The sequence below is a fragment of the Gordionus sp. m RMFG-2023 genome, chromosome 5 (assembly GCF_954871325.1).
Source record: "Gordionus sp. m RMFG-2023 chromosome 5, tfGorSpeb1-WG-v2, whole genome shotgun sequence".
Lineage (NCBI taxonomy): Eukaryota > Metazoa > Nematomorpha > Gordioida > Chordodea > Parachordodidae > Gordionus > Gordionus sp. m RMFG-2023.
This window is the reverse complement of record NC_088779.1, coordinates 9,344,737-9,369,149: the sequence shown is the minus strand read 5'-3', so window position 1 is coordinate 9,369,149 and position 24,413 is coordinate 9,344,737. Positions and strand designations below refer to the sequence as shown.

Below are 24,413 nucleotides of genomic sequence, written 5' to 3'. Positions count from 1 at the left end.
TTTATTGGAGGTCTCAGGTCCACTTATTGTATGTTGCAGTTTTACTTTACAAAAAAATGCATTATGCAAATCGTAAACAAAAATAATGTTTTATTAAAATATCCCCGTCTATGTAAATGAGAAAAAAACGCGTGAGATTTGTAGATTTTTTCATACTTTAACAGTTTTAACAAGTGGGATGTAGAACTTTTTATTCTTCGCTAGTGAGACTATGTAAATGTTGATTAAAGAAAAAGGATATATAATGGAGAAATTATGATGCGAAAAAGGGATTATTATTTTAACTAAAATTTACTTTTAATTTTTTAATTTTATTTTATTTTATTTTTTTATGATGTTTACTATTATAATTTTGAATAAAGAATTAAAGTTGATTTTATGATTTCGTGATTCCTAATTATTATTAATTTCCTTTTATATATATATATTTGTTTTCTATTTTTATATTTAGGTTTTGATGCACAATGACAATCTTGTCGTTGTGACAGTGGTGCCGAAGAGCGGAGGAGACCGGCCCTTAATAACCTTCAGTCTGTGACCGGGACAACAAGGAGATGTGTCAAACTGTATTCTAATACAAAAAAAAAAATTCCAGAAGAACGTAAGAAAAATATGTAAATAAAGATGAAAAGGAAAAATTATGTTGTTAAGATTATGTTTATGTAGGAATATAAAATCTAAAATTAAAGACAAAGGTAACATTCATAGTAGATAGAGATAATTGTGTTTAGTTATTTAAAGGTGATAATTAGGAATTTTATATTTAGAAGTTACTGGTAAACTAAAAACCAATGGAATTTTGAAACTAATAAAGACTATGATATTTTAGATTTTAGAATTATTATCAAGTGATCACTAGAAATAACTTTGACAAAGAAATAGAAACATAAATTGCGAAAGTTAATATTTAACTAATAGGTTGCTGAGATATAATAATTAAAAAATTCGGTGAATAAGATTAGAATATAACTTTATTGTTAGGAAATAGTTGATTAAATTCTTATTGAAGATTTACGTTTAACTTTTATTTTAAGGGCTGCGAGAGATAAAACAGCCTCAAGGATTAATGTGAATTAGTATATTAGGTTGTAGATTAACCAAAAAATCTTCATAGAGAGAATCGGCTTTTCGTCATTAGAAAATTTATGCCGCAATCGAGCTCAATTTGAGATCGGATTTTTATTTTTTTGAATCATAAATAAGATTTGAGACGAATTATGCAACATTATTGTAATAATAACAGAAAGAAAAACATGCTTTAGAAATATACATATCAGTTTTCAACAACGGTTGTGCGAAAAATTATAATGATTAGATTTCATAAGTTCTTCAAAGACGTGGGGTGAAAACCATAGTGATTAGAGTTAAGAGGTTGTTCATAAACGTAAGTATGAAAACTTATATGATTAGATGTCATTGATTTCTCAACAACGTATGTATGAAAAGAGATTTATATATTTCAGCAGTTTTTTAAGACTAGTGTCAAGAGTACATGAGAAATAAATACACAATGATGAGTTTAAAAGAAAAGAAGGTTTTGATATATAGTTTAGAATAGTATTTTTAGATATAAATTTAGACATGGCTGAAAAGAAGATGAGATCAATAGCTAAATACAAGTAAATTTTTCAATGAAAATATGGGTCTAGGCTTCATTAAGGGGAGAGGGGTGATAGAATGTGATATATTTATATAATTTATTATATTTTGCTACGTATTATAAAATTTAAGATTTAGTATAATTTACGCCATTTATTAAAAGCAGAATTAGTTTAGAAGAGATAAATGTAGATATGTAAATAGATTATTTTAGGTAGAAGTAGATTAGATGTGAAAACCCGATATCTCAGCAAGGACAAACTGTCGTAGAAGACCCGAAAGTCTGAAAGATAGATACGATTACAAGAATTAGAGGCAACAACCAATCAATTACAAGAGAAAGGGGGAAAACAAGCAAATTGATAGAAAAGAGGGTCAAGACGTTATGCTGCAATCGTTAATCGCTGACCAATAATAGCCAATTATTCCGAGACTTTAGTCTTGATAAGAAAGCTACGATAAATTGTAAAAAAGATTAAGACAGACTAGCAAAAAACAAGAGAGGAAAGGAAACTGGATGTCATCGATAATCGTTATCAATCGTGGATAGTGAAAACAGGCGTGTATCAAGTTCGTCAGTGGCTTACAGCGATAAAAAGCTGATCGTTTCACAGGGTGACAAGCGACAGATAGAATTCAAAAATTTCAAGCGACAAAGCCTTCGTTAGAACTTAGAAGACAGCAAAAATTAAGAAGAATAAGTCGAGATCGAAAGAAGATTGATTATTCGCAGATTGGTGGGTCTAACTTAAGTGGAAGGGTGTTGCAGTTTTACTTTACAAAAAAATGCATTATGCAAATCGTAAACAAAAATAATGTTTTATTAAAATATCCCCGTCTATGTAAATGAGAAAAAAACGCGTGAGATTTGTAGATTTTTTCATACTTTAACAGTTTTAACAAGTGGGATGTAGAACTTTTTATTCTTCGCTAGTGAGACTATGTAAATGTTGATTAAAGAAAAAGGATATATAATGGAGAAATTATGATGCGAAAAAGGGATTATTATTTTAACTAAAATTTACTTTTAATTTTTTAATTTTATTTTATTTTATTTTTTATGATGTTTACTATTATAATTTTGAATAAAGAATTAAAGTTGATTTTATGATTTCGTGATTCCTAATTATTATTAATTTCCTTTTATATATATATATTTGTTTTCTATTTTTATATTTAGGTTTTGATGCACAATGACAATCTTGTCGTTGTGACATTGTAGACCTTGGACTATGTTATATTTTTATATAATAATTTTAGGTTTTCAATTTTTAAAAAAATATTAACTTTTACTTATTTTTCTTTTAAATTATTGTTTATAGTGATATATTGTATACACGAGTGTTAGGGGAGAAGCTTTTATTTATTAAAATTATATTTACCGAGACACACAAATTTCTGATGGGATAGGAAGTTTTCCACCCTTTGGTTACGCTTATGAGTGCTGGATGCATAAAGAAAATAATATACATCTCATATAAAGGATCCCTTAAATATTGTAAAATTTCCAGTTCTATCTGATTTCTTCTTTGATTAGCATTTGATTTCGGTAAAGTAACTGATCTCTTTAAATAATAGTCATCATCTTTCTGCCGATCATGATTGAGTTTTAGATTTAGGGGTGGAATTCGCGTTTTAACTTTGAGCACTACATGAACAAATATTGATTTTGTAAATTTTTCTCTCTCATTATTAGCCATTTATTTTTTTCTCAAGGATTATAACTATACATTTTTGATGACTCCTTAACTTCTAATCATTATATCTATGTTTGATTGGTTTAATTTTTTTTATACATAATTTACTGTATTTTATTTTTTATGCGCGGTTTTTTTGACCTATTTTATTTTAATATGGGGGCAATATTGAGGTTGAAAAGACTGAATCAAATTCAGAATTCGAATTTCTTTTGTAAGCCATTCAAAGACGCGTTTATCGTAAATAAAATAAGAGGCAAGTCCACAACACCTCATTTTGTCTTTGCAGTTTGCCAAGGAAATAGAAATTAGAACTAGAATTTTAAGATGTTCTTCTAGAAATTTATAATCCTTTGTTTCAAATTTTTGAAAATTAAGTTTTTCAAAGAAAAATTTCCAATTTTGATCGATGCATCATTAACATAAAGAAGAGTCATATATTCTAGTTTGAATTTGCAAGCTATTACCTTATAACTCGTTTATTATATCGGTTAATTTAGATCTGCCCGAGCTATTCAGCATGTGGGAAATTTACCTCCTGTATAAAGTAGTCATGACAAGGGACGGTGACTCTGTTAGAAAGTTTTTGACATTAATTGCTGCAATACAATAGCAAAATTTTGAAAAAACAATTATTAATTTTTTAAAAAAATGATGATAAATATTATATTAATACATTTTATTGATAGATTTCCAATCTTAATTTTGTTTTTTATAGCATTTTATACCTATTATCTGGGGAATAGTAAAATCGGTGGTAGTATTTTATAACTACTTTCTTTCTTCGTACAATAATATAAAACTACCACTTACAGCACTCTAATAAGTAACTTGAAAGGTATAGTTTCTTATCCCAAAAAACTTTTTTATTAAAATAAGTAAAAATAAAATTTATCTTCGTCAGCAGATTTCTCCCAAAATCAGCCGTCCAATCTCCTAAGCACCCACTCCTCTCTAGGGTGATATCGTTTATGTTTTATTTTATTTCTAAATTGAAACCGTTCATTTTAAATAAAATTATTCACCATTATAATTTTAAATAATGTTTTAAATAATATGATAGAAATTTTTAATAAATAATTATTATAAGAAGAAAAAAATAATATTTATAAAACATAATAAAAATTGTAAAAGTTTGTAAACATAATCATTTTTATTTTTGATTTTACAAATAATTTTTTTTATTCGAATAAACTTTGATATCCATAAAAAAAAAATCAACCCAAATATGTTTATGGACTCTTATCATTCTTCAAATATAGAACCAACCTTCAATGGTAATTCTCACATGAGTGATGGAGCGGGAATCCATGAAGACAGGAAAAATGGATATCATGATACAACAGATGACATAAAGGTAATTAAAACCATTTTTTTTTAACTTTAAGCTTTAAAAATCACAGGCACAGGTATAGCCAGGATTCTGCTAAGAGGGGGGGGGGAGGTGATATTGGATCTGTTTTCCCTCATAAATTTTATTTAGTAAAAAAAGATATTCACGAAAACTTCTGTATTTGATAGTGAGAAGAAACGTGTCAAAGCCCTCTCCCCACTCTTATAATTAAAATAGTAAATTGGGTTTTATCACATGATACATTTTGGTAGCTTTTTTTATTTTAATTAAGTTTGAAAACTTTTTTTTCTGTGTAATGTGATTCTTTTATATATATATAAAATAACTAATTAATTTTTTTTAAAAAATTATTTCATTTATGAAAGCATAAAAATTTTCACTCAAATCATTAAATTAGATCAGTTTTAAAAATCGATAATGTCAAATATATAATTCCATGTTACGTGCGATGACATCGCTATAGATTATAAATTACCTATTATTTCCTTGCTTTAGAATACCCAGCTATACACTAATACTGTAAATGAAGCCTAACTTAAATTCATATAAATTAAGATAATTCTTGGCTACAATAATATATAATAAGTAGTTTATCCGGAAGTAATTGTTAATTTTATAATAAAAATTTAAAAAAAAAATTTAGTACAAGTAAAATTCATGCTGTTGGTATTTTTTTCATTTATATTTTTTTTTAAACCCAAAATTGATGCTGATGCTCTGTTTATAAAAGGGTAAACAATTTATATATATTTAAATAATAAGAATCAGGTGTTATCAGCTGTTTTACAAATATGACATACTTATTCACAACATTGCATCGTTCCTCCCCTCCCAATTAGATTATTTACTTAACTATATTTGTCTTAATCACACGATCAAGAAAGGTGCTAATAATTTCATGACATCGAAAATTTCTTTTTATTTCTTTAATAGTATTTTAATAAAAAATGCCAACCGGCCATTTATCGACAATTTTTGAACGAACAGCAAATGGCTATCGACTGTTTTATATAATATTTTGTCATTGTCAAACATCTATTTCAAATAATATGGTAAATAAATTTTTTTTAAAAAATCAATGTATCCAAGTAAAAATATTATCTTCAATTCACCATACTTTTAAGTGTCGATCTCGATACTCTAAATGACATCAAAACAGGCTCATCTAAATGCAACCCGTTTAAATCTCGCTAAAGAAAACTGTTTGTTTAGTTAGAAAAAAGTAACTAATAAATAAACCTGGCCACCCATTTTAACCATCTCACATTTATCACCTGATACTCAAAATATTAATAATAAATGACGTAATTTATTGAAAATAATAGTTTTTGTATGTCCACGTATATAAAAATTTCCCAATATTTCGAATCTTTACGCAAATAATTTAATTCATAAAAATACTATAAAAATTAATCTCCTGATTTTTTTTACTATGTACTCTCAACAACATGCCATTATTTATGTTTTTAACCATCTCGATTCAAATAATTTGCAATACGAATTTTATATTATTCATTTACTTCATGGATCATTAGTATCTTATATTTTATCTCGGAAGAGGGATCACGGACAGAAATGTCTCCCGAACAAGAAAACCTGAACAAAAGTACCCCGGGCAAAAATATCCAGGACAAAAATTTCCCAATTTTAGAAATTTTATGTTTCCCCTTTTTATTATTAATCGTATAAAAATTTTTTTTGAAATTGTATACTTTTGTTTAAATCTTTGCGTTAGAGATTTCTGTCCGTGACAGAGGAGAACCCCTCAAGTCGGCCCGAATCCCGGTCTCTCTAAAAATTATAGAATATTTCTGGCCGCGCTGGGACCTGTAGTAAAAAGACAGGTGATATTTTTTTTTGTTTATCTGTGATTAAGCACAGAGAAATTAGATATTTTTACTTATGCCTTTAAACTTATGCCTTTAATTTATATATTTTATTCATTAATTTCTGGCCAATAAAATAATAAATTTTCAGGGGTTCTATCTATCTCAAAGCTTAAACTTTTTATCTATTAAATTAAATGTTTATAAATATTATAAGCTTAGCCGAGTTGCTTTACTACTCATTGAAAATATTAAATATCTTAGGGTTTGCTCTTAGCGACACAAATTGTGATGGCTTAACTGGAATTTTATGATTAAATTTTATTTTCTTTTTCTTATATTTTATGGAGATCCACAATTGGCCAGGGTAGGCTTTCTTTTAAAAAAAGTAAATAATAGGCTTACATCGGAAAACAGGATTACTTTTTTAAGGGTGGTATGGGTTAGAATTAAAATTTACCAGAGTTGTTAAAATATACTTTTTAAATGGATCTAGATACAGATACAATTTTGATAATACTTATATATAGGGCTCGCCGTTGTTCCCGAACAGCTCTTATTATGAGAGCACAAAATATGTAAAAAGTATTTTTATATTTTGTTCTCATTCAATTCGAACACCATATAAAAAAACAATGTCAATACCCCTATTTTATCGTTTTTTCAAGCAAATTCTCATTTAAACGAGCATATATTTTTTTTAAAAAAGATTTTTTGCATTAAACTTAGGATTAATTTATTAAATCATGCGGAATATCTATAATTATGTTAAAAAATTCTGAATAAATTTATTTGCTTTTTTTTGCTTAAAATAAATTTGTGCATCAATAATATTGTTTTTAATAATTAATGGGCGTCATAACTAAGCAAGGATTTATATATTTCTTAAAAATATCCTTCACAATCTTGAACTGATATCTATAGATTTAAATAGGGAAAAAATAATATTTAATGAATATTTATATATTTTTTATGTGAAGTTTTAATATTTTATATATATATTTATTAAATTAGTCTAATATTTCTAGATATACTTATTTAAATTATATTCTCATATGAGATAAGATAAATTTTGCATTCAAATATCTTTATTTTTTAGATGACAAAGCGTTAAATAAAAGTATATCAAAATATATCTGAAAAAGTATCTAAAAACAGATACAAATACCTCTAAATAGTATCTAGATACAGATATCTTCTATTAAAGTATACACTAATACTTTTTAAAATTTTCTAAGATACATGATAATGCTTGCCAAAAATTTCAAAAAGATCCAAGATACCTTTAAAATAACTTAAATAGATATAATTATTTTTTTTATTAAGTTCGATATACTTATACCCAAATATCAGAGTTGTTAAAGATACCTTTCTAATATATCTATAAGTATAATATCAACTCTTTTTGTATTCAACGACGCTTCAATTGCATTTTAATGAATGCATCTTGATAATTAATAAGTATTAAAATATCATTGGATATGCTAAACTCCTACCACAATTACATATTAATTATATTCATAAGATATACAAAAAAAATAATTAATCAAGTACGAGAGGTATATAAGACCATTCGATTTAAATGAAGCCCAGTTGCTTGAAATTATGAAAATCTTCGAGAATGAGATGATGCAAGGCCTTTCAAAAGATGGACACCTGCGAAAAACGCCTCTACAAATGGAGAACACTTATGTCTCTGACTTATTGAATGGTTCAGGTTTATTACATTTAATATAATCTTAATTTCAAGAGCTAGCGAACCATTGATCTTATTATTCTACAATATTCGGTTTTAAGATTTTTTGTTTTTTTTATAATATTTTTAATTGTTCTAATGATCCCCAAGAAATGTACCTTTTCCTTTCTTTCCACTATTACCACGGAATTATTTGAATTTAATAGTAAAATGCTATAAAATGAACAAATTAAGGGTTTTGGGGGAATTTGCAACATTACTCTGCATTCCCAGTTAACGCGAATCGCGGCGAGGTATACAAAAATACACCATATTTTATATACTTGCCGTGAATTCGTGCTAATCATGAAATCAAGGTTATAGAGGTAAACTTTTTTCTGTTAATTACATTTTTTTTCGATATATTTTTTTTAAGGCATGCAAATTTTACAAATATTTTAAGAATTTTGAATTATTATGCAAAAATTTGTAGGTATATAAGATAATAATTTTGATATCTTTTTTAAACTTCCATTTATTATGAATAATATAATTTAACATTTGAAGATAAAAAAATCTTTGTTTTTTTAGTTTTTTTTACGCCTATTTTAGACGCTAGATTAAGCCGAGCCGAAAGATCAAAATCAGAATATTGCAGGAGAAATAAAGAGTTTAATAGGAGAGGTTTGTTAAAATTGAGAGAGACTAGGCAACTCTCATTCTAAGTCCCTTTTCCATTTCCTGTTAATTATTTTTTTCATAAGAATGTTTAAGAAACAAATGAGAGGGTTAAAAGAGGTCCATAGAAATTAAGAGTTTAATTTCATTCAATTTTGATACATAGTGGAATTCGAATTCTATAATATTTAAGCCACGAAATTTCCGATTTCTCTAAATAATTATATCTTTGAATTATTCATTGTTATCAGTGCCCTCCTTAAAATAGTTGCCTCCAAATTCACATTTCTTGATAAACACAATAAAAGATGCGCCTTTTGACTTAAGGCATGTTTCATGTTATGCCATTCTACTTCGATTTGATATACTGATTTAAATTTTTTTTTAAAAATTCTAATTATCCAATTTTTGCCCCTTTTTGTGCCATGACCCTTATCGTAAGCTATCACCTTGTGTCAATCCTGCTTACTGTTAAGAATATAATTATGATTAGATCAGCATGTTCGATAGCTAGATAACTTACAGTTGAACTAGTCTAATTTTGAGATCTTAGGGATCACTGGGTTTGGAAGTTTCAAAGAAATAATTTTCACCTACCCAATCATCCTCAAATTAAATCAAGTGTGTAAAATTATATTTAAAAAAAAATTCACAGAAAGTGGTTCTTACCTGGCCTTAGATTTGGGTGGCACGCGTTTCAGAGTGCATTACGTGCAGATCAAGGACAATAAAATAACGGCGGATACGGTTCCTTACCCTCTGGAACAAGAAATTATTCAAGGTCCGGGCGAAGAGGTTTATACACTTTAAAACTTTATGTTTTAATCGAATCCATTGAAACTGAGCAGAAACTAAACAATATAAAAAGTATAATACATAACACAGTATATATATATATAGTCGTAGCGGGATATGGAGATTCAGAATCCCTGTCTCCTTAAATTACTTACCGAAAGGAATATTTAAATTCAAAAAAAGCGTAATTGATCGGAAATGTATTCCACAGACACACAGGGTAAATTTTAAACCTATGTTAACAGTGAAATTATAAATTACTCTTATTTTATATGCATTATTACAGAAAGAAAATAAAAAAAATGCATTTACGGTCAATTCAGATTTTTTATTCAAATTTAAAAATGGCCCCCACTTTCAATAAATAATTTAAAATTGAGATATTTGAATCGTAATGATACTTTTTTTTCAAAAAAAATCGAAATTGAATATTTTATTCCAGCTAAATAATATTATTTACTAATAGAACCTCTTTAACAACATTTTGGCTATTTTAACATTTCGTCCTTTTTGACTCAATATATATATCAGCATCTGGTTTTTTTAAATTATTAATTAAAAATTTTCATCTTTTTATTTTGACTTATTTCACTCATTTTTCTAAAAATTTTTTTATTTTACCATGAATATCGCGGTTGGCACATTATCGTGTTAACATTTTTATTGATTTATTCATTTTATGTTTATCATTCTATTAGAAACATCTTCAAATATGTGTATAATGTAACGGTTTAGCTATTTCATATTAACTGGGGTTTTTTTTGATACATTTTAAAAACTTCATCTAAAGCATGTTTTTTTTTAAAATTTTTAAACGCGTTACATTTTCCCGCATCATATTCCATTTTTTAGACAATTTTGGCGTTGTAATGTTATGTATATATTTTTTTTAATTTATAAGAAAGATTCGGAGGAGTAGTTTAAAGATTTATTCAAGATTTTCTGAAATTCACACACAGGAAATTCGACTATTCCGGCAAAATCAGATATTTAAAAATCTTTGTAAATAATTTAAGTATTATTTGTTAAAAAAACCTCAGATTTTCTCAACTCATTTATGATTTTTAGAGTCGAAATTATAAAAAGAAAACGGATATAATTTTTTTTATACATATACTCTTTCAAGTTTTTATAAATATAGCAGTCGCATTGCCTATGGACACGTTTTGACCACATTTGAAATGTACGCTGTATTTCTATCTATATTTTCAGCTTATTCTTAATTTGAAAATAAATTATTAGAGTATAAATAAGCTTTCCTTATGATGAACAAGAAAATCATACGATAATGAATTTGAGATTTTTTAAAAAAATACTTGATTTCACATTCCTTTTTTTAAAGTACCTATAAGTTCTTTGGAGATAAAATCTTATTCTGATATCTGCCACGTTGTACATCAAATAATAAATCTTTAACGAATTCATCCATATTCATAAATGTTATTTTCTTTTATATTGCATCATCTTGATCTTACCATATGCTTCCATTGAATATTTTGTGTTTTATGGTTAATCGTATGTTTTTTATTTATTAACTTTGACTCATTTATAATCATTCTCGTTGAACTATAGTGAAGCTAAAAAATAATAATTTTGTTAACGTATGTGGCTGTAATTTTATAAATAACATAAATCGTTTAACATAGCTCCAAAGGTCGATAAAGATGACTTTGAAAGAAAAACATGTTTCACTTCATCATTATAATTTCACAATATTTAATTATTATAACAAACTATTAATATATAAATCTTGTTCCAGGGTCATTCTAATTTCTACCCTTTGGCACAAATTCGTGACATTAAACTATTATATAATTTATATCATAGCTCTGCAAATGAGCTATTTTTTTAAATCTGAAAGCCCCCCTCCCCCTCCCACATTTATTTTAAAATTTTTTTAGCTCGTTCGCTCAATATTTTCTAATTACTTGATTGATTGCTTTGATGCTTTATTTATTTTACCAACCATGTCTCATATTATTTTATTTTTACACGCCCGTTGCAGCTCTAACTTATATGTCTATGCACGAGAGGTATCTAATTGAATTTTAAAGATCAGTGGCATTATTATTTCTTATTATTTGGGCTTAAAGAGTGAGTTTATTTTGGCTAATGATTTCCAATGGGTGGTTTTGGATTACAAACCATGCCATCCCTTATTTTAACAAGTTTCAATCCATCAACTTTACTTTTGGAGAGGGAGGGGGGGGGGGTCTCATACTTGACAATTTGTTTTAAATAATGTTGTGCTGGTCCTTTGATTGGTTAAACTTTTTTATAGCTAATTGAAACTTAATTAAAGTATCAAAATGGATGCGTTGAATATGAAATAACAAATATATAAAATATGTCTTAACAAATTTATAAAATATGTCTACCTATCCCTCTCTTAAAATGTTTTAAGTTCCCCCCCCCCCCATTAAATAATCTTAAACCCACCCGTTCGTTTAAGTTTTTAATGCATGGATAGGCTTCAAACATATCCGTTGTAGATAACTGAGCACATTTTTCCCGTCCTCATTAAGGCCAGTGCTCAAAGATTTGGTTTGAATCTAGACTTGTCCAGCTGTTTTCATCTTTATATTTGGAAAGGCCTAATGCTAAAAAATTGAAAATAACTATACGGACATAAATAAAAAAATCATAAAATTTTGAAAATCTCTTTATAATATATACATATATATTCTAGGAAGTTATATTTGATTCTCAATTATTTAAAAACAGCTTTTCCGTTACATCGCTAAATGTTTAGTATCGTTTTTGGAGGACAAAAAGTTGAAGGGCATCTGTCATACATTATCTCTAGGTAACATATTTATTAGTTTTAATCAGAGATGCACCAATAGTACTAAGCTCGGGTTACATTTTAACAATCCTCCATAGTTTCCTTTATATATTCATACATTTAAAATATTATTTGGTTAATGCTAAACAGTATCAAGTTAACATATGGAATATTGCTAAACAATGACCTATGTTTTAAAAAATATACAATAAGACCTATTTTAAATATTATATTAATAGATCTATGCAGGCATCAGGATTAACTTTTCCTTGCTGGATCGAAACCAGATATACACGGTAAGTAATACGCGCATTCAACTACAAGGCTATACATAAAAACTTCCCGAAACTTGCAATTTTTATATAAATTTATAACTATATAAAAGAAAAACACAAAATGATTAATATTTCAAGCAGGGTTGGAAGTCGGTCAATTGACCAGTCAGATTCAGTCAATTGACCGGGTCAAATACGGTCAATACTATAAAAATTTTAAAGGAAAAATAATTGAGAATATGTTTAAAAAAGGGAAAAACGATATAAATAGATGTGATCACAATGTTTGCTTATTTTTTGGGTCCACAATATCAAGAGGAGAATCTCACTAGTAGTGAATTTAATAAAGTATGTGATATAATTCAAGAATTAGCTATTATACAAGATAGTGATGACCAAAATATTTTAAGTGATATAATTAATTTCAGAAGCAAAAACAGCATGTTTAATATAGCAAATTATGTGGAAAGTAGTAATTTCCAGAAACAATCAATTCCGACCTCAAGTTAATAGATTAAACTTTGCCCACCATGCTTATTAAGAGATTAATAATTCCTATTCTACTTCTTCTTTAGAAAAAAATAGGTCGATTTGGCTTAATATTTTTATGAAAATAGAAATCGATTGAAGATCTAAGACATCAGGAAAAATGATAAAAAAAATATTAAAGAAAATAATAATATTGAATATGAATCAGAACAAGAATCTGCTACGGATAGCTAAACGTTAGTTATTTAATGACAATGAATTTAAAAAATTAATATCATAGATATATTTTACTATTATTTTCAAATAAAGTTAATATTAACTTAAAAAAACATATATTTGAATTTGACAATATTTGACCGTTTGACCATATTTGACCGTGTCATAATTGGGAGACTTTGATTTGTAAAATTTGATTTTTGGTAAAGTCAGTATGTATTGCGTTTGATGAGTCATTTTTATTTTTATAATTTTATGTTTTAGTTAAATTGGTGATTCATTGTTATTTTTATAATTTTATGTTTTAGTTTAATCGCGTTAACATTTTATTTTTAGATTTATAAAAGTTAATTATTAAGTCATTATGATGATGGGATTTAATTATTTATTTGTGATGATTATCGCTTCCCTATAAAAGGGAAGCGAAAATTGTAAATAATCAATTCATTTTTTTTTTGCATTCATTTTTTTTTAAATTAATTTTTTTTTAACAATTAATTTTTTTCGATTATTATTATTATGATGTTATGTTTTTTTTGGTTGTAATAATATATATATTTTGAATTGAAATAAAAATTATTCGGAGTTTTGCTGGGATTGAAATAAAATTATCATATTCTTTTACTCGGACTTATAGCACAACGTAATAGACCGGTCAAATACGTTTCGGTCAATTGACCGATATTTGACCGGTCAAATGCACAACCCTGATTTCAAGTGCGTGAATGTCTACAAAAGAAAATTACGGGGATTGTTATAATTAGTCTGGGTTCAAATTCATAATAATTAATTATTATATATATAATTTAAAGTGGGTTTCCTTTTGATAAAAAAAATTAATCTTTCAATAATATCAGCAAGGAGATTTTTTTCTACGCTGAATTGTCAAATTGTAAATTGTCGTGGTATAAGCCAGTTGTATCGGTAAAATTAAAAGTATCTGCTGATATTAAGCACATCAGTGAATCTCTGGTATAATGAATAAGGATTAATAAATTTTAAAATATATGTATGTATATGTAAGATAGAGGCCTGCAGAAATAACATTTGCACGGCCCGGGTCGGATTTTTAAAAAATATATTATTTTAATTTTTATAGATAATAATGATTTAAAATATTTTTTAAAATATAAGGCCCGGCCAGGGTATTTTTTTAAAAAAAAATTTAGCAGCCGGGGTATATTTAAAAAATTAAAATACGGCTTGGCCCGTGTACCTGAGTCGAGCTTAGGGCCGGACCTGCAGGTCTCTGATGTAATACAATAGCGTAACGAACGGCGTGATACAGAGGAGCTCACGTCTTTTAGTGGGCTTGGAGTTGAAAATTTCTAATTGCTATTGGAGTAGCGTAGTTATTATGCTATTGGTGCAATAAGCGCATCATATTAAACACAAAATGATCCAGATAATAAATAATGACCTTAAAATAGTTTTCCCATTTTTAAATGAGATTTAATATATAAAAAATAATCACATCAAATGTTTTTTCTATGGTTGATTCAGGCTTTTGTTTTTCCTTTCCCATAATCCAAAAGAAGCTCAACTCCGGACTCTTGCTGACTTGGACTAAAGATTTTCGGTGTTCAGGCGTCGAAGGGAACGACGTTGTTGCTATGCTAGATAAGGCTCTAAAAGAACAAGTTAAATATTTGTTGTGTGTATTTTTTTTTGAATGGGTATATATATATTTTTTGGTTTTGCTAAAATCTGATTGGTGATTTATTTTTAAAAGGTGATAATAACATATATATTTTTTACCACTTTGGCTTGATTGGTTTATAGAGTCTATTTAAATATAATATTTTATCACCAAAGTCGGGGACGGGAAATAAAGGTCAAGAGTAGTGTCAATGTATATCATTTAATCATTTTGTTCACAAGCCATTTAGTGCTTCATCTAAGAGTTACTATGCTGTTAGGCCGCGTTGCAATTATTTAAATAGTTTTCACCATATCCGTAGACAAAAGTTTAGTTCTTCGAAGCCCCTTGTCGCCTTTTGAGATAACCATATCTTTCTCTTTTAGCTGAGTCGCGTTTAGGTCCAAGATACGAAAGAAACAGTCGTTTTTGTATACAATTATAGAAGAGTGGTAAAAAAATTTGAAGATTAAATTTGCACCATTCTATTTGTAATGTTAGTTATATAATATATGATTTAAGCTAAAAAATGTTATGCCCATAACTATCAAATTTAATTTTAAACTTTGTAATATAGGTAATGAATATAATAACCCTAAACCCCCATCATTGTAACATTCAAACTTAACCCTAATCTTTTCCAGTGGAATAATGAATAAAATTTTTTTACGCATAGTATTTTGTTCAACCAATATAAAAATTCTTTTATCATCAATTCTGGTTTTGGTTGTATGCCATAATATAACTACTTTTAATAATAAATACTTTTTCTACCGAAAAATTTCTTAGATATAAATATGAAAGAACCAAAGGAAGATACTACGATCCCGTTTCATGTGAAGTAGTTAGAGGCGGCTGATTTGCTTCTAACCCCCCCCCCCCTCTTTCCCCATTTATGGTTTCTCGTAAATCAATATTTTTAAACCTACGTATGCTGCCTTCAACAAATAAGCATCGTTTTATAAGAGGGGAAAAATGGAATTTTTAGCCCCTTCCCTAGGAGTCTAGCCTCTGCTCCCTTACTTCTGATCAGGTGGACACTAAAATATTACCGTTTTAAAAAGTTTATCAGAGCTAATATTGTCGAAAGCCTTAATTTTGCCAATTTTTAAAAAACGGCGGGATCAAGATTTTAGCCATAATATATTACACAGGTTACAAGATCCAGCCAAAAGAGAGCCAAACCTTGTCGCCATTTATATGGTAACTCTCGTGGCTTGGGTAAGTTTTTTAGCTAAAATTTTAATCATAGCCTATCAATAATTGATATAACACTTTTTCGCATTTATGTGTAATTCTTAGAATCTTGACATCAAAATTTCGGCTATCCTAAACGACTCGACTGGTACCTTAATTGCTGGATTATTGATAGATCCTGATTGCTGCATGTCCGTTATTATAGGTCAAATATTTAGAACTTAAATGAATTATTATTATTTCAATTTTCCAAAATAAGCTTTATCTTAAAAATTATCAAATGTGAATTGGCGTCATTTTTGAGTTCCGATTCAGGAACGAAAAAGTAATTCCTTTGCTGGTTTTTTAAATATTTTAGAACATTCTCGGAAAAAGATATCCTAATTTATTCTACAACATATTTTTATTTAATTTTTGCTTTAAAGATTATCAATTTAAAATTGGTGCGTTGAGATGAAAATTCTAGTGAGATATACATAACAGTGGTGTTTTAAAAATAACTATCTAGAGTTACTTTCTTATAAAAGTAATTAGTTAGAATAAATTTAAATTTAAAAAACATCGGTAAATTGTACAGGTAACTTTGGTAATTTCCCATTTTTTCTCTTATAAAATATGTATTTTCTCAATTCCAAACTGGTCCACTTTATTATATCACAAGATTAATTAAAAATATAATTAATGATCATCTCTCTTTTAAAATCAATGAAATCATTGCGAAATAAACAACAGATTCATTTCTCTACATAATATAATATCCTTTAAAATTCTAGTAAAATATTATAAATCCACGGCACCCATAAATTCTTTGATTGACAAATGATCTTAAATATAATGTAAATCTACGACAATAACTAGTTAAGTGTAAGTTATTCTACCGGTAACAACACTAGAAAATACCTTTTAACATTTGACTTAGAGGAATAACTAATGAAATGTGAGCTCGATCGGATCAAATTCTATTCTTTTCAGCTAAGTGAGCGAGAAAAGGCGTCCGCATCCGGTCATTCTGGTTTCATTCTCTATAATCCCTTCTATAAAGTAATAATGGCCACCTTAATATGGTCAAAAAAGAAAATTTGCTTACATAACATGATATGTGATATATTTGTATTTATAACATATTAAGGCACTGGATGTAATGTTGCCTACTTGGAAAAAATTGAAAACATTGGAACTTGGGAAGGGCCAGTGAGTACCAAGCGAAAATACGTAAAAATAATACGATATTGAAAATATGTTTGAACTCTTTATATAAATATATTATATATATTAGAGGTCGGCCCAGCCCGAAATGGCCCGTGAAAATTTTATATCGGGGTTTTCGGTCCGGCTGGATATATATTTTGTACAAGTTGTCCTGCCCAGCCCTTATAATAAATTTTACGAATGAAAACTACATAAATTTGATTAATTATCAGCTTTAAAAACATTCTTAAAACCTCGATCCCAACATTTTTAAAAGTTTATTTTGAAATTATAGAACCTTTTCCATGGGAAATCAAATATTTAAGATGTAATAAATTGTTAATATTTAATGATTTAGCAAACAATCCTAACCCTTAAAATTAAAAAAAATGGTGGCCATATCAAAAATCTCTGTGTTTTCACTTAATCTAGAAGAAAATTATGATTCGGAAATACCATCAAAAATTTGTTGGAGGGTATAAAATTTTTAAAATCAGTTATACAAATAGTATTTTTTTTAAATTTCGTAGTCGATAATTGACACAGAATGCGGAGCTTTTGGGGACAATGGTGTCATTGACTTTCTCAAGACAGTATTTGACAAGGAAGTAGATCAATATTCCAAACATCCTGGATCTTTTTCGTATAATTTTTGTTTATTTTATTATTATTTATTCTAGTAGTAAGTGGGTAGCTATTGTCGCATTATAATCGGGGCTTAAAACCGAACCGTGAAGCCGGAACAAACAGTTATAATTTTCTGAACCATAACCGAACCATTATAAAAAAATTAAAAAGAGCGAACCGAACTGTTATAAATATTTTAAATCGGTTCATAATAGTTTTTTTTTATAATGAATTTTAAACTACTGATCAAAATTTTAATTTTCCTTAGGGCAATTTAAATTGAGATTTCTTTTCAAATCAAAATTTTTTACAATTAAATCACCATTATCTTCATATCAATCAATTCCAAGTATATTATTTTAGCTTTATGAACTCAATTTAGTAGGGATTAGGCAAATTACTAGTTAATTCTATAAGAAACAATCTTCATGGTTAAATCAAATAAGGGATTATAAAAATATAAATTAAAAGGATTTTTCTCTATAAGGTTTATAATTAACTTTTTTAAAACAAATTTATAAAAACCTGAAACCGTTATAAATTCTAAAACCGAAAAATCTCTTCAAAAAAACCCGAATTGAAAAAAAGCCTTTATAAAATTTTAAACTAAAAACCGAACCGCTATACTTAACGGATCGAAGCCCTGATTATAATTGTAATTTTTTTCCTCTTTTGTTCTATCGCCGTCACGACCAATATTTTTTTCTAAAACTAATACCATGAACGAAGTTAGGGTATGGTTAGGGTCTTCTGATATGGGGTAGGAATAAGAGATCGAAATTCCTCAGGAAAACTGGAAAAATAACCGAGGAATAGGGGGGAATGTTAAAATTGAAAGAATATAAGAGAATTTATGATAAATTCTGTAAAAAAAGTAATACTTATTTATGTTTTCAAATAAGAAGACAATAATAACATCACGATTTTATAAAAATATCATTTATTTACATTGAAAATTGATAAAATAATATAATATAGATTCATTCGATTTATTATTATCAATGGTTCAATTGAAGTAGTATCCCTTTAATTAGTATAGTAGAACTTATATCTGCCATTAAATTAATTTATCTAACCTATATATAAGCTAAAGCCTTACCATAGGGCTTACTAGGAGAAACTTAGCTCGCCAACCTTGTTCCTCAGAAGTTAATATTTCTACTTCTAATAGGAAATTATAACACATTTTGACTGTGATCTCATTTTAATAGGAAAATTTCAATATTTTTATATTGATATTACTTTTATTGGCACTTTCCTTTAAGAAATGAACTAACAGTTTATTCTAGGCATCTATTACAACTAAAACATAAGTGGAATCTAACTAAACTTCAAATCATAAAGTATCTCTTCAGAATAGTTTAATATAGACTGTTTTATGAATGGAAATGGCTCGCTATATTAAAATTTTCCACATTTTAAAAATATAAACCGCATGATGATTTGATTTAATAAAATACACCACTGGGTATGCAGAATTTGCCAGATTCTATCATTGTTATTATATTATGCTATATAAAATATTGGGAATTTTCTCGCTATGCAATTAAATGTCAAAAGTTTTAATTTAATAATCTGATATCATTTTACCTCATTTCCCCATTATCCTTCCTATCAAGGTTCGAAAAACTCTTAAGCGGTCTTTACCTAGGCGAACTATTTCGAGTTATATTACATCACGCTCGAGCTAATAATCTTATATTTACGGGTCAAAATATACCTCATGTGTACTCCAATTTCTCCTCAAAGAAGCAAGAAATTACGTTCAAGAAGGCTCTCGGTGAACAACGATGTAGTATAGATAATCGGTGGTCCCTACCAACCAAATACATTTCCGCCATTGAAGACGAGTAAAATCTAAAGAGACTTGCCAATTTTTATCATTCATAATGAAAGTAGGATTAAAAATGATAGTATTAATTTTAAAGCAATATAAATAAATAAAGTGGGGTATCTCTTGCTTAAATTTATCATTGTCTTGTTTTTAAGGTCTTTCTATAACTCAAACTTGGAATCTAATATACCTAAACCAGGAAGTTTGTTAATTAATATAAAAATTTATTTTTACTGATCAAATAATTATAATGATTCAATTTTTTGGGCAAAATATATCATAGTGTAAACGCGCTTATATTTTTAGGGGTAATAATTCCAACGATAAAATAATTGAATTACTGCGAGAGATCAATTTATTAAGTTGCGCTAGTGAAGAGGATATGCGATTTATCAAGGAGTTATGCACAGTTCTAATATCCAGAGCCTCAAAATTGGTGGCATCAGGTAAATTGCTTTATAAACTAAATCAATTTATATATTTTATCAAGGGTTCTGAACCCTATTTGGGTTCACGAATCTTTTACTATAGCTTGCGGGTACTTTGCTAACATACTTGATAGTGATCAATCTCAAAATGTCGAGTATGAGCGACAAAACTAATTCAAATTTAGATACCAGAACCTGATTCAATAACTTGAATCACTCCAAAATAGGATTGAGTTAATATATAGAAATTACTATCCCTATTTATTTTTCTCATATTTATGCGAATCAACATTAAGCTATAGCAGCCGTGCTCAAAAGAATGTGCAGACCCAAAACTGGAATAGCCATTGATGGTTCCATGTATAAGTTGATGCCAAGATTGAATCTACTTATCAAATATTGGGTCTCACGATTGTATCCAGATTCACAAGTATATAACTTAAAATTTGTAGTATTTTTATGATAAAATGATATTAAAATTTACGGCATATTTTAGAGAGGGCTAATAACATAAGGAAAAAAAAATATTGAAAGAAAAATACGCTGTCCAATTATGAATTTAAAAAAATCATTTAAAAATATGTTATAATCAAATCGAATCCCGGAAAAAAACCCCTTGAAAAAAAAGCCCGGAAAATAAACCCCCAGGAAAAAAAAACCCCCGGAAAATAAACCCCCAGGAAAAAAAACCCCCAGAATTTTTTTTTATTATTATAGAATTTAATTAAGACCTAATAATATAGGCATATTTTTATTTGGCCTACTCTTCATAAAAAAATGCTTAAATAAGAAAAACTGATGTTTAAATTGGTACTGGGAAAAAATGCCTCAGTAAAATAACTATGTATTGTAAAAAAATTTTGCTATAGTAAAAATACAATCTTTAAATATGATATTAAATAGACTAAATTTTGACAAAATAAGAAATGTTTATTTTATTGGTAAATCATGATTATGTATATACAAATTTTATAAATTTTAATAATAATTATATGGGTTGACATCGAATATTGAAGGAAATCGCTCTTATAAAATCTGGAAGGATTCGCACCCCATCACGGTATTCTTCGCAAAGTTTCTTTAGCCGAATCTGGTTGTTAGAACTCTGCGATTTTGTTTTCGATCAACTACCTATGCGCCATCTTTCAAGTTTGGTTTCATAGGCAGCCACCTCGCATTTCATTTTTTTAATGAGTACCCTGACGGGTGTTTATTCCCAACCAGATTAGAAAAACGATGATTTTAACCTTCGCATTGATTATTTGTTCGTTCTTCATCTGAGAGAGTGCTCTGATTCACGTTCCAGGTTTCTGGAGGAAATCGAGGCTCAATTCGACGTGTTTGGGATTGAGAATTGCTTCTTATGACCTCCCTTGATACTCCATTGACATAATTTTTATCGAAATAATCAAGAATATCCTTACCATTGCTCGGAGTAACCGATCTTAGGAATGTCATTGCATTGCCCATATCACATAACGGAAATGCTAAGCCGTCCATCATGCCACAAAAACTTAGTTTCATCGGTCCTGTATATACCACTCTGTCCTATTAAATATTAGATTCAAGGAATCATCTGTTGCGAACATTATTATGCGTTCTTCAGCTTGTGGGCCATTATCAAATTATAAAAATCGTTTTGAGTTCTGGGAGCCACAATTTGCCCAATCACCTAAATATAATTATATTTAAACTAATACCTTCAATAACTAGGTCTTCCAAATTCTCAAGATTTGAAGGGTGTTGCATTGCTTTGTGATTCCTTAGAGTTCTTTTTATAGAATCTTCTGATAACATATGCGACTGAACTCTTTGGTCTAATTTTACAATTTCCTCTGCATAAATTTGAAGAGGTTTTGCCAAAGAGTCACATCGCTTCTTCATGTTAGCAATGGATTTCATTGCTACTAGTCCATCTATTTGATGGATGAATATGAGCTGTATCAAGAACCGGGTCTTGATTATCGAGTGTTGAAAAAAGTATTGCTCGGCATTTAAAAGAAGAATATGAATAAAATATTTTTGTAAATTAAAATTTTTTTTTGTCTTTATATACGGCATAAAGATCCAAATTATTATTGTTTAATTTTATAAATAAATACCAATTATAGCGTTTTTAATTGTTAAACAATTTTTATTCTTTTGATTAAAAATACATTTTAAAACTTAATGATCATAATACATTTTAATATCTGTTCATTTAACTAGTTGCTGAACAATAATATTTTTAACAAATTATTAACTTGCAATTGTCTAAATACCAATTCAATATAAATTTTTGCTAGATTATACTTAAATATGAGAGTGTATAATAATAATCCCAAGGGGTTTTTTTTCCTGGGGGTTTTATTTCCTGGGGGTTTTTTCCGGGGGTTTTATTTCCTGGGGGTTTTTTCCCCGGGGTTTTTTTTCCTGGGGGTTTATTTTCCGGGGATTTTTTTCCGGGGTTTTTTTTCCAGGGGTTTTTTTTCCTATTACCGATCAAATCAATTTACTATGAATATTATGATTCAAATTTTAAACCTTATTGCTTTATACTTTGTAGATGAGAGAAACTCTCTTAATATGATTACAACCACTTATTCATGATCTACATAGAAAAAATATATTATTCAAGTCTTATGGCTTTTACTTAACTGTTCCATTTTTATATAAATTATATAGGTAAACATCTTTTTATCTGAAGATGGAAGCGGTAAAGGTGCAGCTCTGGTAGCTTCCATAGCTGATAGACTACATCACGAACATTCTCTTCATTCTCACAATGGCGATATAAATCTTTGAAACCCAAAATTTTTATAATATTTTATATTTTAATTAAAAGAGGATTATTTTTCTAAGAAACAAGTAATGTAGAAAATATAGTACATATATTTTTTTAATTTTCAAAGGAGAAGAATTACGGTAATGTAAAAATACAGATCCTACAAAAACAGTGCGATATGAATTTATAATAAAAAATTTGCAATCATATTTTTTTGTTCGAGTACATATAACTCCCTTTCCCATCGACGAATTTTTTATAATTAATTTTATTGTTTACCTTTAAAGTATGAGTTAATTTATATAAAAGAAGTTAATTTTACTTTTTTCAATCAGTTTTTTTCTATATAACCTATCTCTATGTTCCTTAATCTCCATATATTTTTTTTTGCTATTATTTAATTGGCCGAAGATGACTTAATTAATTCCCAAAAATATTATATGCTAATAGCCGATTATTCACCTTTATTTTCTTAAATCATATATATATAATTGGTTCTCCTAAGGTAATATGATGTTATCTATCGTGATCGGATTCGAATTGTATAAATTATGACACATTTAAATCATGAAATATATTTTATTTATTATTAATAATCATTTTTATACGTAGAGGAATATAATTTATATTAGTACTTAATTATCCATTTAAAATACAATTATCGACGTACATAGAATTATATCAAATTATAGTATATTTAAAAAAATAGATGTTTTTTTATAGTTAATTTTAAGCTTTTCATCTATCAGAACTTTATTAATTAATTTACATTTTCATATATATAATGCCTATATATATATTTTACTAGAATAAGGAGGACTTATATTGATATACAAATATTTTATACTAAGCTAAGGAGTATAGTTCAATGATTGCTCAATTTTTAACCGGCTAACTTTAGCTTTTAGCTTAAAGAAAACTAATTACCTCAGCCTCGAATTTTTATTTGGCTCAACTTTAGAAGAAAGTAAAAATTAACTTGCACCTGTTTAGAGAATTTTCTTAAGACACGATACTGCAGATTGAATCGGTAACAATTATCAAAATAATATGCTAATAAGGCTTAATTAATAACCATAAAAATAATTAGGCCTATATAAAACTACTATAGCTATATATCGAAAAGTATCCTCATCTTGTGTACTTCAACATTTAAAAAGATTGATTAATAGAGAAGAATGGTTGTTAAATTTTTGTGAAAATCATTCTATTTTGATTTTAATATAATTTTTACCATCATTTTAAATTCTTTTTCCATTTTTAAAAATTCTTAAACAATATTTTGATAATTTTTAAGCATTCTTTTTCTCCTTAATCCTTATTTTCATTTAAAAAATAAAATAATAA

At 27.7% G+C, this 24,413-nt stretch overlaps 1 protein-coding gene across 1 annotated transcript; it reads left to right on the top strand.

Moving 5' to 3' along the window:
• The first annotated feature begins 4,439 nt into the window (after positions 1-4,439).
• LOC135930562 (hexokinase-1-like) lies at positions 4,440-23,463 on the top strand. The gene is made up of 12 exons (XM_065467384.1): positions 4,440-4,653; positions 8,028-8,193; positions 9,485-9,624; positions 12,349-12,430; positions 14,893-15,029; positions 16,331-16,430; positions 17,355-17,437; positions 17,944-18,056; positions 19,660-19,890; positions 20,181-20,320; positions 20,599-20,732; positions 22,967-23,463. The coding sequence occupies exons 1-12, from the start codon at positions 4,525-4,527 to the stop codon at positions 23,084-23,086; spliced, it is 1,575 nt and encodes a 524-aa protein (XP_065323456.1). The 5' UTR covers positions 4,440-4,524; the 3' UTR covers positions 23,087-23,463.
• Positions 23,464-24,413: the final 950 nt, after the last annotated feature.

What these genes read in the sequence shown, in the direction of transcription:
- LOC135930562 (XM_065467384.1), top strand. Translation starts at nt 4,525, where the DNA reads ATGTTTATGGACTCTTATCATTCTTCAAATATAGAACCAACCTTCAAT. An exon ending in TTCAAGGTCCGGGCGAAGAG is followed by an intron (nt 9,625 to 12,348) that starts GTTTATACACTT and finishes ATTTAAAAACAG; the next exon opens with CTTTTCCGTTACATCGCTAA. An exon ending in CTCAAAATTGGTGGCATCAG is followed by an intron (nt 20,321 to 20,598) that starts GTAAATTGCTTT and finishes ATCAACATTAAG; the next exon opens with CTATAGCAGCCGTGCTCAAA.